Source organism: Heteronotia binoei, chromosome 1, assembly GCF_032191835.1.
Source record: "Heteronotia binoei isolate CCM8104 ecotype False Entrance Well chromosome 1, APGP_CSIRO_Hbin_v1, whole genome shotgun sequence".
NCBI classification, from domain to species: Eukaryota; Metazoa; Chordata; class Lepidosauria; order Squamata; family Gekkonidae; genus Heteronotia; species Heteronotia binoei.
This window is the reverse complement of record NC_083223.1, coordinates 140023047-140036988: the sequence shown is the minus strand read 5'-3', so window position 1 is coordinate 140036988 and position 13942 is coordinate 140023047. Positions and strand designations below refer to the sequence as shown.

The window sequence follows — 13942 nt, the reverse complement described above, 5'->3', positions numbered from 1 at the left end:
CCCCCTAAAAAAAATATAGATCTGGTCCTGCATATACAGGGACTGAATGTCTTGCTCCAGCATGAGCACAGCTGCAATAACTGCCTCCCTACCCCCATCCCAGGCTGTGCTGCAAATAAGCCCTTGTGCCCCAAAGGCTTTTCAGCAACATCCCAAAGATCAATTCCAGGGACTCTAGAACCCTCCACTACATTGCACCTCTGTACTTATACAGTAAGTTTATCAAGCTGCTTTGCATAAAGGGAAGCAAAGTCAAACAGATAGTTAATGTTGCCAGCTAGTTCCTATCTATTGATCTGACCAATCATCACCTGCCAGGTCACCAACGTTGAAATTTAAAAAAAAAACCTCCTGATTATTTCAGATATCTCCCACAATCTGCCGACTTCTCCCCTAACTCTGCCTATGGCTCACCAGATACTGTTGGCTCTACCTCCAAAACAGTTATCTACTGGTCCACCTCCACGTGCATCAATTCTACCCCTTTAACCTAACCCAGAGAGCCACTATTTTTTCACCCAATCAAAACATGGCAAGCCTAGTACCAATGACCCTTCAGCTGCTAATATGCAAACCACTCCTGCAAAAGCAGTACTGGGATGTGACCCTCACTCATCTTATATATATTTAAATCCAACAAAAATATGTGGAACTTGCACATGCGTGGCAGCACAGGATTGAAGCTATTCACATTAAGCCTGATACCACAACTATGTGATCAAGTGGATTACAAACGTATTTTGTGGTGGAAAATAAAGCCATCCAGTTCCATTTTAAATTGCCCCAGCACCAAGGTCTGAAAGAATATCAAGTAAATATATCTTCCAAGAATAGGATGGCCCAATTACCTTAGCAGTTAATGGTCTTCATTCCTTGGGTGCTTCAAAACAAGTTCCAAGTGCTTGCTTGGAACTTAGCGCCTTAGGAAACAGTATTTGTAAACTGGTAGATGTAACCAACCTTGTTTTGATTCTGGACATTTTCTAGTTGTTCTCTCTGAGGCTTTATAAGGACCATGTGAGATATGTGGTAGTACTACAGTGGTACAAGCATTTATTAGTCCAGATTTCTAAATCAACTCCATATACAAGGTCTACTCTGGTCACTTTATACAAAAGCCAGAATGTCCAAAAGCAAGGACTTTTCTCCCCACTCCAAACAAAAAGGTTCAACACTCTACCCTGAGCAAAGGGATGTTTTAAGTTAACTCTAACTTAAGTATTTGAGTCTAGTGCTCTTTGTGACCAGTGCTCTTCAAATTAGCTATTTGGTACTAGCCGCTCATAAAGCCTGGTCCACCTCAAACAGACATTTGTGGTTAACTTAAGTGACCTGTGGGCTAGAAGACTAGGATGAGAGACAGTTCCAGGTCCCAGCAACCCATAACATATGCACAACAAGCCATTGCTGCTTAGGCTCCCAAACAGAAGCACCCCTCTCTTGCCTCAGCTTTGTAGCCCTGAGATCTGCTCTTTCAGCTTTCACACTTTGCACCTCACAATGGACAGCCTTTTCAGCTTTGACCTCCCAGTCAGTACAATTTAACAACTTACTCCTTTAATCATAACTGCCAAGGATTTCAACTCTTGTTCTTTTTTTTGCAGAAGAATTCTGCTTCAGCCACCCCCTCAATTTGGACTCAGCAGAACTGACAAGTAATCTACAACACAGTTCAGCCTGGGTCCAGATAGCCAATCTGAGGCGACACAGGGTCGGCCCCCAGATGGATTAAAAAAGAATGTTCAGACATGCACATCTGACAACTATCCCGCCCCTGTACTCACCCTGTCCTCCGATGTTGTTAAAGCAGCTTAAAAAGCTACCACTTCATAAGTGGTAGCAAATCTCCACAGCGCTTCCCTACTGCCTTTCCCAGCCATCTGAACAGTCAGGGAGAACCTGGGAAGTGCTGCTCAAGCACTTGAGCTGTCTGACCACTCCTCCTGAGCGTGCATAGCCCATCCCTGTCCCGGCAGTGGGCCACACGCCGTCTGGCCACCCCAGGGGCATTTTCTCCTCTGCTGGATTTTTTTGGGGATTGGAGGCTGCCACTCCAAGCCACCGGTCTGTACTCAGCCTCATAGTCCCAAACACTTACCACTTCCTACTGGACTACTTAAAGATGGGTTTGCAGAAAAGTACAACTGCATAAGATCAATGAAAGAAGACTTGTGGATAATTAAGTCCTAGAAAATGAGTCCTTGGCTTCTAACATGGACAGACAGTAATGTCATTCAATGGGATTTTGGAGAAACATTCATCTGTACAACAATCCTTACAGCAACCTATTAATTGACTATAAGGAACTGAACAAGGACTTTTTTGGTTACCACAGTGCTGTCCACCATTATAGAGATAGTACTCCACTGAGAAGAGAATTCCACTGGCTCTGGGTGCTGTCCACTAATGCAAGCATATCTTGAGAAGAGCAGAAAGCACCTAGAAAAGGACACGCATGGTCCACAATGAAGCACTGCTTCTGCAACTGATAGCACTGCAGAAATCCAAGAAAGAATTAAGATCCAAGCCGGAGATTATAGCCTGTTTGGGCATGCCTTTGCTAAAAGGAGGAGGATGACACCTGCTGGCCCTGCTCCCAATCTCCATGCATTCAGCAAAATGTCTCAATAAGAACTATGCATAAAGGCCCTTATGATCACAGCTATCTGAGTGGCATAGTGCTCAGCCTCTAACAAATATCACAAACAGCACAAATGGGAGAGGAAACTGTGCTGTTTATCACTAGGGATATGTGAACACTTCGCAGTATATATGCAGGATGCTCACAACACTACTTTCCACACTACTCAGTATTGGTATTATCTACTGTACCCAGAAAGGCCACATTTTCCTAGCAACACAATATTGCTGTTTGAAAAATGCAATTACTCCTAACAGATCTGCTTATTGGGGGAAAGGTCTTTGACCCCTCACAGGAAATGAAATGTATATCTATTGTACACTATCATGATCATGAAAGAGTTCAAGAGTACATCAATACATGTGTGTGAAATAGAGGCTAATTTTGAGAACTGACTCAAAAGTAACAGAAGTGCTCCAATCTCCGAATGATCTTTTACAGAATTTTATTTGGCCTTTGTATGACCACCTCTTTACCTAGTAGATAAGGATGCTGGGGCACATTCCATCAGGAAAGACTGAAAGATCTGGGACTTTTCAGTTTAGAAAAGAGACACTAAGGAGAGACGTGACAGTGGTTTACAAAATTATGCACAGGCTAGAGAGAGTTGACAAAGAGAACTTCCCACTCCCTCCCAAAATACTAAAATCAAGAGCATCCAATGTAGCTGATAAGCAGTAGATTCAGGATGGACAAAAGGAAATACTTCTTTACACAATGAGAGATTAAAATGTGGAATTTGCTGCCAGAGGATGTAGGATAGACAGCTTTAAAAAGGGGATTAAACAGATTAATGGAGGAGAGGTCGATCAGTGACTACTAGCCATGGAAACCTCCATGTTCAGAGGCAGCAAACCTCTAACTACAAGTACTAAGAGGCAACACCAGGAGAAGGCATTGGCCTTTATGCTCTATTGTTCCTTCAGAGGTTGGCCACTGTGTGAGACAGAATGCTGGAGCACTGATCTGATCCAGCAGGGCTCTTTTTATGGTACCAGAAGAAAGCGAGCTTCAGCCTTGTGAGTATTGCCCCATGCACTCTCAGCATTCTCTGCCCTAAATGGTTGGAGGGCAACACTCTGCTTCAGTGCAACACAGAGTTGATCTGTACATGTTCTTCTTCAAACACACAATCAGCCAGAATGAGAAACGGTGGAATTGAGGAACATTCCAGGTACAAGTGAGCACAAGTTCATATACTACTTAGTACTTTCTGCAGAGGGAAAACACAATGGGGAAAGGTGGGAGGGAGCGAAGTAAGGCCAGAAGCTCATGCCCTTTTGATTCTGGCTGAAAAGATGTTCATAAAAAGTGGACCTACTTTTTTATAATCCGTTAGGGCCAAATTTCTCATTACACAGCACTTGTAAATTTCTCCCATGAGGCAAATAGTAGCTAGAGGGTATTTTGCTTGATAAAAAACAAGCTGCAGGGTTACAGACATATATATAACTACATAATATTTTTCTTTGTCTGCTTTTTATTTTTCAAAAGAAAAAATGGTGGGATGATGCAATCAGGGCTTTTTTTGTTGCAGGAACTCTTTTGCATATTAGACTACACCCCCCCCCATGAAGCCAATTCTCAAGAGCTTGCAGTAGGCCCTGTAAGAACAACCCTGTAAGCCCTTAAAGGACTCTTAAAGAAACCTAATATGCAAAGGAGTTCCTGCTACAAAAAAAGCCCTGGATGCAATCATCCATCCCCGAGTAACATACAGTTCTAAGGCTAAACTAGACATGACATGGAAATAGGGAGACTTCCCAGCCTCCTCCTCCATTGCCCACTTGCACTCAGTGGGGTGGCACAGAGAAAAATGGCCAGAAAAGTGGCATCCCACTAACTATGCAACATAACTTCTGGCAAATACCTGGAAGCTATGCCAACACAACATTCTTGGTTTTTGACAAAACTCTATTGTATTCTAGAGTGTTGTGTCAGCATCACATCATTTCCAGGTATGGTGCAACATCATTCCCCCAGTCCCCATCCGTTCCACCTCCTGCTGGTTGTCAGCCCTTATATGGGAAACACATGCCATCAGAATCAGCTTTATTCAGAGGAGGCATCTAACTTTTAGGCACCCTTGAGGTTCATCTGATGCCTACCCAGATCTCTCTGAGGTCAAAACATTTCTTTTTATACAGTCTTTTCACTAAGGGACTGATCTTTAAAATTGTTTTGATGATCTGCTCTAAAATGAGGATGATCTTCTACATTTATCAGTTTTTATGCTTTGGCTTGTTTTTAAATGCTGTGTCTTATTTGTATGTGTATTAATGACTGTATGGTTTTACATATTGTTTTAGTTGTGAGAAACATTAAACAGATCTCTGGAGAGGTAGCATATTTTTTTCTAAATAAATATACACATGAGAGTGTGTCTTCTGATGTTTCCACTTTTCCCTCCCCAGGCCATCATCCCCAATCAAAAATCACCTCCTTCAGAAAGCTACCTCACTTTGAGGGAAAATATCAGTTATAAATAAGCCCAACTGCGGTGGCAATTCTAAGGATTTTCATTCTTTCGATGTAGCCTGCATAGGATTGGCTCACACTGTCTCTGCCATGCCATTGGCTAATTCTGCTCTCCCGCGCCCACCGCCGGCCCCATCAGGCAAGAACCCCAGCAGAAGGCCACTGACCTTCGATGGAGACAGTTCTCTGCTGACAGGGAGCTTACTGATCAGTACTGCTTCTCCTCAGGGCCTGTTGTAGGAAATCGGGGGTGGGGGCGGTGAATGCCTTCACTTGGGTGGGTGGGATGACAGCAAGGCTGGGAGGCACTCACCCAAAGGCCTTTAGTTATATCTTTCCAGATTGGTCAGAAATTCCTAAGGTATCACTACAGGCCTCTGAGGGAGGCCTTTCCTCCTAGGGAACCACTGTTGCCAGTCTCCAGGTGAAGGCTGTAAAAGCTGACTAGATGATTTTAAATCTGCCTAACCTGCCTCACTGGGTGGTTGTTGTTCAGATCACAGGGGGGAGAGGAGAGGAGAATGCTGTAAGCTGATGTAATGGCTGACAACTCCTTCCTATTAAACAGTCTGTCAGAAATAGACTGTTGGTCTGAAAGGTCTCACTACAGGCCTCTGAGGCAGAACTCATTGGGGCCACTCCTGACGACAGCTGCCAGTTCCAGGTTGGTGAGAAATTCCTGGAGATTCTGTGGTGGAGTTTGAGAAGGACATAGGAGTTAGGCAGGGCTTTTTTGGTAGAAAAAGTCCAGCAGGAACTCATTTGCATATTAAGCCATGCCCTCTGGCATCACCATTGTTTCACATAGGGTTTTAATGTGGAAAAAGTCCAGCAGGAGCTTATTTGCATATTAGGCCACACCCTCTGATTCCAAGCCATCCAGAACTGCATTACTGTGCATTCCTGCTAAAAAAAAAAGCCCTGGAGTTAGGGCTTCAGAGTGGGGTCTGCTGGACCCAGGTCCTTGCTGTGGTACCTGAGTGATTTTTAGGCCAATCACAGACTTCCAGCCTAACCCACCTCACAGGGTTGTGAGAGAAGAATGATGCACGCTGCTTTGCCCCTCTCCCCTCCCCGTGGAGAAAGACAGCCTATGGAGAGGCTGCAGGGAGGGGAAAGGAGATGGAAAGCTGAAGTCAGAGGGGCAGATAAATGAAAGGAGATAGGATTGCCAATTCCAGGTTAGGAAATTCATGGATATTTAAGGGGTGGGGCCTGTGGAGGGGTGGGACCTCAGATAGGTGAAATGCAATTTCCTCCTAGGGAACCACTGGAGATCACTCAGATTTACAACCGCTCTCTAGATAGCAGAGATAAGTTCCCCTTGAGGTGGGGGGGAGTTAATGCTTTCACTTGGGTGGGTGGGAAGGCAGCAAGGGTGGCAGACACTTGCCCAGAGCCTCCTTCTAGAGCCTGTTGTATTCTTTCTTCACAACAGCCCTTACTCCTAGTATTGGCCTTACTCCAAACCCACCTTCTTTGCTGGTACAAACAGACCTTTAAAAAAAGGTGACAAACCCTTCAGTTCCATGTATGCCATTTCCACGTACTCCATTGACTGCGCTCAAGTCCATGACTGAAAGCCCTCTCTCACAAAAGCAGCCTTCCTTTGCAAAAGTTAGTAAAAGTTTCAATTTTTTTTAAAAAGTGACACTAATCTGTATTCCCAGCACCACCACTCACCACAGTACTGACTGCTTTTCAGTCTCACAAAAAGCTTTTGTTTCACAGAGAGGAAGCAGAATAGCTTCAGCAGCCAAACTGTATGGCATTGTCAAACTACGCACTGTTGTTTCAGCACAGAAAACAGTCTCTTGAACTTTGTCAGAGACAGGAAAAGGAGCCCCTGAAGCAAAAGCAGAGAGGGGATGAGTGTGGGATAAAGCTTCCTGATATGAAGATAAATCCAGCAGCAAAAGATGCTTTAATGACTGGCGTGCACCATGTGCTGCTGTTTGCCATGAAACAGAAGTGCAGCAGACCTTCCTTCAATAACACATTCAAAGCACATGTTAAATGATGTCATGACCTGTGTAAAAAAATGGCTTCCCCCACTCCTGATCATGTTCTCGATTAGCCTTTTTTCCCCCTGGCAGTGTTCTTCTGCCAGCTGTTTTCCCCTTAAGTATGAATAAGAGCTGGAGGAGGTTTCTGTTGGTGAAACCACATGAGTGTAAAGTGCCATCAAATCACAGCTGGCTTATGGTAGCCCACTAGGGACTTAAAGGCAAGAAGCCAAAAGAAATGGTTTGCCATTGCCTGCCTCTGTGTAGCTATCCAGGAATTTCTTGATGGTTTCCCATCCAAGTACTAACCAGGGCCAGCCCTGCGTAGCTTCCAAGATCTGATGAGATCAGGCTAGACTGGACCATTCAGGTCAGGGCAAAACTTGTGGTGGGGGTTAGATCTCCCTCCCCCCCCCCCCCCTATTATATCCCCAATCTTAGGTTTGCTTCATGGCACACAGTGCCTTTTAACAACTTTGGCTGGGCACTGGCTGCAACTGTTACTTGAGAAGTGAGATTTGGCCATGCTCTGATCATATCCAGGGCTGCCTCCATACATTGCTGGATATTCCTTGCACTATAGCAAACATTCACAAGGATTGTCCACATGTTCCCCAGAGAGCACTGCGATCAAGCTCTCGAAATCTTTTGGCTGTCCCTGAGATAAAAGAGACTAGGCTTAACTCCACAAGAGCAAGAACCTTCTCGGTTGCAGCCCCAATACTTTGGAACACCCTCCCAGAAGCCATCAGGGCCCTGAGGGACATCGCAGTTCCACAGGGCTTACAAGACTGAACTGTTTTGCATGGCATATAACATCTGATGGGAAAGGGCCGCCACCACATCTGGATCTATCACACTTTAGTACTAACTGCCTATGATCTGTATGCGCTGAGAAAGGAAAATATTATATGATTCGCCTGAAGTAGCACCACTGCAATTTATTTGATTGTTTTAATATTGCTTATCATTTATTGTGTATTTTATGCTGTTAACCGCCTTGAGTCTACATAGAATGGACAGGATATAAATATAATGTAAATAAAATAAATAAATAAATAAATAAATGACCCAGTTGCAAATGGTTGCTATAGCACTGTTTTATTTATTTACTTCATTTATACATCAAACTTTCTCATCAATGAGGATCCAAAGTGGCCCATCCTGTACTCCTATCCCCTACGTTATCCTCACAACAACTCTGTAAGGAAGCCTAAGTTCAGAGAAAGTGACTGGTCCAAGGTCAACCAGTAAGCTTCTGTAGCAGAGTGGGGGATTCAAATCTGGGTATCCCAGATCCTAATCTGATAATTTAACTAGGCTAGCATAATAGTGCAATACCTAAATGTGCCAATACAGCTCAAGTTAGATCACTGCAATGTGCTATATTTCAGTCTGCTTTTCAAGACTGTTCAGAAGCTGTAGTATACAATGTGGTAGCCAGGTTAACATTGGAACTGCTGTTTCCACTTCATAAAACACTGGGAAGGACCAGTTATTTGATCCCTAGCACTGCAGCTAGTTTGGCCCTACCTGCTGTTGCAAGCTGCTGTTGCAAGAAAGGCAGCAATTCACAGGAGCATGATGATGATGATGATGATATTGGATTTATATCCCGCCCTCCACTCCGAAGAGTCTCAGAGCGGCTCACAATCTCCTTTACCTTCCTCCCCCACAACAGACACCCTGTGAGGTAGGTGGGGCTGGAGAGGGCTCTCACAGCAGCTGCCCTTTCAAGGACAACCTCTGCCAGAGCTATGGCTGACCCAAGGCCATTCCAGCAGGTGCAAGTGGAGGAGTGGGGAATCAAACCCGGTTCTCCCAGATAAGAGTCCTCACACTTAACCACTACACCAAACTGGCTCTATCAGCTTTATCACTGCACCTGCATACCAGAAAAGATGACCTTTTGTCTGCTCTGCAGCTGTCAAAAGCACAAAAGCCACACCAGAAAAAAATGGTGAAAATCTTGGCTGAAAACAGTATTTCATTGGGCAAGATGGTGGAGGAGGACAAATGGCACTTCCATCCATCTGCAGATGATACAGATTTCTTTGAACACTAAACACTAAAATACCTACACAATCATATGAATTAATGCATTATCACAATGAAGTCTTGATTGCAGGTGGTGTCAGAAGTACACGGAGACCATTACAACTTCCAAAAGTGTGGTTCTACTAAGGAAACATCTGTGAAAGTTGTTCTAATAGCAACTTGTAATAGTTGCACAGTTAAAATCACAGGAGCAAAGGAAAATTGTTCATGTCTAGAGAATACACAGTGTGGGGAGGGGAAACTGCTCGTGTAATTTTCCCAGTCTCACTGTGGGGACCAAACTGGCCCTGAATACTAGGATTGCACAAACAACAGCATCACCCTAAGCGGGGTTACATTAACTTATGTCCACTGAAGTCAAGCATCCTCTGCTCAGGACAGCAGTGCAAGCCATCTCTGCGTTCATCTGAGCTCCAGATCACAAGTCAATTATTCAGTCACAGTTGCATCCAACTAAAAGGCCATGTAGCACTCCAGTCCTCCCTAACTGCAAAATTGCCAATCTGTTGGCCTCCAGAGACCAATCTCAATCACTTTATTGTGCTTTATAAACTGTGGGGAGAATCAAGCCAGATGAGCAACAATGGAATACTCAGTGAAGAACTAAGTTTACACTCAAAGGAGAATGAAGCACTTACATTATCATCAGTGATAGCGCAGTGATACTTTTAGAGCAACAAAGCAGGTTGACAATAGGCCTAATAACAGAATAAATAAAGGGTTTACATATGTTAAATTAACAAAGCTTTAATACATAATAAATATTGAAAATTTCCATGGAGTTATTTTGATTCCTGGATGTGGAAATATACACCATGGAGCTGCAGTTCACTTTGACCTTGCTTACAGAAATATTTGGACCATGAACAACCTAAATCTGAAAAATGATTTTTAAGGGTCCTAATTGGTTCTAATAATGAAGTGAGACTTACCAGTTAATGTATTGGCCTTACTTCTTGTGAGTGTTTTAAAGCTTACATCAGAAATGTTGTATTTTATATTGTGAACAATTTTACTTTATGGTGTATATTTTAAGAATCTGTACCACTGAGGAAGGCCTTGCAGCCAAAACATGTTCAGTTTTAATGGATTTTTTTTACTATTTGTTATGTATTAAAGCTTGGATAATTTAACATATATAAACCCATTATTATTAATTGTTATTAGTCCTATTACCAACCTTCTTGGTTACCAATTTTTTCTAGATTAAAGGTTCCCCCCACCTTTTTTGTTTTAGAACAGAAAACCACACAGGGGAACCTTAAGAACAACAGAGATGACAAACAGTCAAATCAAGGATGATGAATGTCCTTTCATTGGGAGGGGCCTCCCGTTGCCCATCTTGCCAAACCACCACGTAGAAGTGACTTTACAAGTCTTATGGTGGATTGATACCAGCAAATATTTTAAACAGAGCAGATTAATCAGACTCCTAAATCCCATGACTTCTTCTATCTAAAGCAAAGATGAAACTCATCTGATAGATTTTGCTCAAAATGTTTTATCTTTGATCCTCCCATCTATGCACCATAAATCTTGTGTTAATGTGGCTGGGCTTAGCCCCGGTGCAAAACTCCAGACTAGAGCCTATCCAGCTAAAACATTCCATCTCTGGAGTGATTTATAGGCTACAGGGTGAATAGGAGGGGACAGAGGGGAGGGTGAACAGTGGAAAATGCAACAGGAGTTTGCAAGCCACAACAAACAACCTAATTCCAGAAAAGCATCAGGAGCCTGGAGGGAGGAAGAAATTATCTTTGAAAGAGCTACAGGTGTTTTAGCCATAGTCTCTGAACAAGACATTCCACATTATACTACGGAGCTCCACTCCCTAGAAAACCTATATCCTGCTACACATTTCCAAAAGAAACAAATCTCGAGGAAGGGTTTAAAAAAAAAAAAATCTAGCCCTGGCCCCATGAGCTGACACTTATTCTCTTGGAAATAAGACCCACTGAATGCAGTGGAACTTGCCTGAACTACAGTCTTCAGACCTTCATCTTGACAATTACATCAACTATTGCTGTCAAGGAACTGCCCCTGTGGGCAAGCTTTGCTTTCAGAATTCCTGCACTTGGCTGCAAGTTTAACTTGTAGCGACACATACAGCTGCTCCTTCCATTTCTGCAAGGCAAAAAGGTATATACAAAAGTGCACAGACCTGGGAAAGGGAGCAAGAAGGAATGACATCATAAACAAAATCTAAACCAAACCCCAGGAAAACAGCTCTCTGCAATGGCCACTATGCAAGTTCTCCCTCAATTAGCCATGTCAGTTTATTTCTCTACTGCATCCAGATCTTAATTTCTGATCAGATATCAATGTCTTATCCCCCCTGGAATCACAATTTCTGCCTGAACTTACTTCCAAGTTCACTCCCCATCATGCCAGTGGGCGTGCAGAGCCAAGGAAGTTTCCTGATGGATGGAGGACCAGGGTGCTTCATGATCTGCTACGGCTAGGGCCCAGAGAATCTAAAGCGTCTAATTTCATGGGTTGCAACTGGGACCAAGATTCCAAAGAGGAAAAAAAGCATGGCTCTCAGAAAAAGATTATCATTTGGAGAGGGGGGGCTAATTTCTGGCATATCACACACAAACACTGCCACATGAGCAATTTTTAATGCCAACGATGTGCTGAAAGAGAACACAGGCTAGAAAAGACCCCTGCCCCCAAGAGTTTACAAACAAAATGGGCAGGACAGGTTTAAAGCAGAAAGAAGGGAGAAAGGAACGCGGAATACAATCATTATTGAGGAAAGGGGGTGAAAACGGGGACAGACGTCGTTTATTACATTAGATAGGTTAAAGGAAGCGGCTTGAAATTGCAGGAGGGCGCCCCGTTTCTGAGTTGTCTCTCCCCCCGCCCCCCCCCCCCACGGACGTTATAGGGCGATGTGACCAGTCCTCTCCCACACCCGAAGGAAGCAATCATGAGAAGAGGGACTGTACCTGGTGCCGCTGTGGAGGCGGAATGGAGCAGAACGGCGAGGAGCAAAAGAAGCGCCCAAGAGAGCCAAAGGACCCGCGGGGCTGCAGCGGCAGGAGCCATTGAGCCGGCGCGCCCCGAGCTGAGCAGCGGCTGCAGCAGTGGGAGAGGTGAGAGGGGGTTGTCTCCACGAGGGGGCCCGCAACGAGAAGCCCGCGCAGAAAGCCTCGTCTCACGCCGCAGCTCCTCTCCAGCCCTACTGGCAGGGCTCAGCCGCGCTCCGTCGAAGCTTGCCGCTTCTCTTCGTCGCCTGCTCCAGTTCGCGTCCTCCCGCCCTCCTGAGTTCCCTGTCCTTCTGTCTCCCCCTGCTGGCCACCAGCAGCCCTGCAGCAACTACTGCCAGAGGATACACAGCCGTCCTAAACACTAGGAAGGGGCTGAGAGGCTGAGGTGGGAAGGCTACGGATTTCATTGTGCCACTTCAAAGGACAGCAAGAAGTGGTATTTTGAATGTTTCCCACATGTAAAGAAAAAAGAATCCTGAAGAAGAGCAAGAAGAAGGAATTACGTTTTTCACCCTGTTGTGTTGGTTTTCTGTATTCATGACACTTATTTTTAATACTGTGGAGACCATTAAAATATTCAGTGGGTAATCTTTTTCTATGAGAGCCATGTTTTTTTCCTCTTTGGAATTGTAGTCCCAGTTGCAACCCTGTAGTACAGTGGTCCCCATCCTTTTTGGCACCAGGGACAAGTTTTGTGGAAGACAATTTTTCCAGGGACCAGGAGAGGGGGGATGGTTTTGGGATGATACAATTGCGCACTTTATTTCTATTAGTTTGGTATGGTGGTTAAGTGTGCAAACTCTTATCTGGGAGAATTGGGTTTGATTCCCCACTCCTCCACTTGCACCTGTTGGAATGGCCTTGGGTCAGCCATAGCTCTCATAGGAGTTATCCTTGAAAGGGCAACTTCTGGGAGAGCTCTCTCAGCCCCACCTACCTCACAGGATGTCTGTTGTAAGGGAGGAAGGTAAAGGAGATTGTGAGCCACTCTTAGACTCTGAAATTTGGAGTGGAGGGCAGGATATAAATCCAATGTCTTCTTCTTCCATTGTAATATATAATGAAATAATTATACAACTCATGGCCCAGTTGCTAACAGGCCATGGACCAGTACTGGTCCACAGCCCGGGGGTTGGGGACCCCTGCTGTAGTATAATGTGGTATATTCTAGAAGTCTATTTACTGAGTCGACCACCTCATTTTGTAGAACCACTTCAATGCCGAGGCTTTCTTACTCAGATGAGGAATTTCTGTAGTGACACTGAGATGCATTAGAAGACAGGGCTCAGATATGATCTGTCCATTAAACAATTTTTAAGACCAAAAACTTTAAAACGGCCCTACAATTAGTTACTCAGGGTGAGACCCAGTACTCACTAAATAAATATTCCTACTGACATTAAGAAAGTATTGTACAAAGTTTGTGGCTAGCATATGTTTCCTCCAGCCATTAGGAGGTCTACCAGTGGGGTCAGGACACTAGAAGTCCTCCCACTGTTGCCTCCCCAAGTACTTGCCTCCCCCCCAAGCCTCCAGAGCATCACTTGCCCCAGACAGAGAGTTCCATCTATACCTTGTGGCTAATAGAAAGCTCACACCCTGTGTAAAACTTTGTTGGTCTTAAAGGTGTCATTGGACTCTAATTTTGTTCTATTACAAAGAAAGAATATTCACTTTTCCTCTTAATTCAGTGTATAATACAAGCATTCCCTACTTACTTATTTATTGAATTTCTGTCCTGCCCTCCCCCGCATATGGGCTCAGGG

General features: G+C 44.3%; 1 protein-coding gene across 1 annotated transcript in view; it reads right to left on the bottom strand.

Moving 5' to 3' along the window:
• The window catches only part of FNDC1 (fibronectin type III domain containing 1), a 150364-nt gene extending 138019 nt beyond the window's left edge, over positions 1-12345 (bottom strand). The window contains exon 1 of the mRNA XM_060241612.1: positions 12135-12345. Within this exon, the coding sequence (XP_060097595.1) occupies positions 12135-12234 (100 nt within the window). The 5' untranslated portion in view covers positions 12235-12345. The remainder of the gene's footprint in view (positions 1-12134) is intronic.
• Between the last annotated feature and the right edge of the window lie 1597 nt (positions 12346-13942).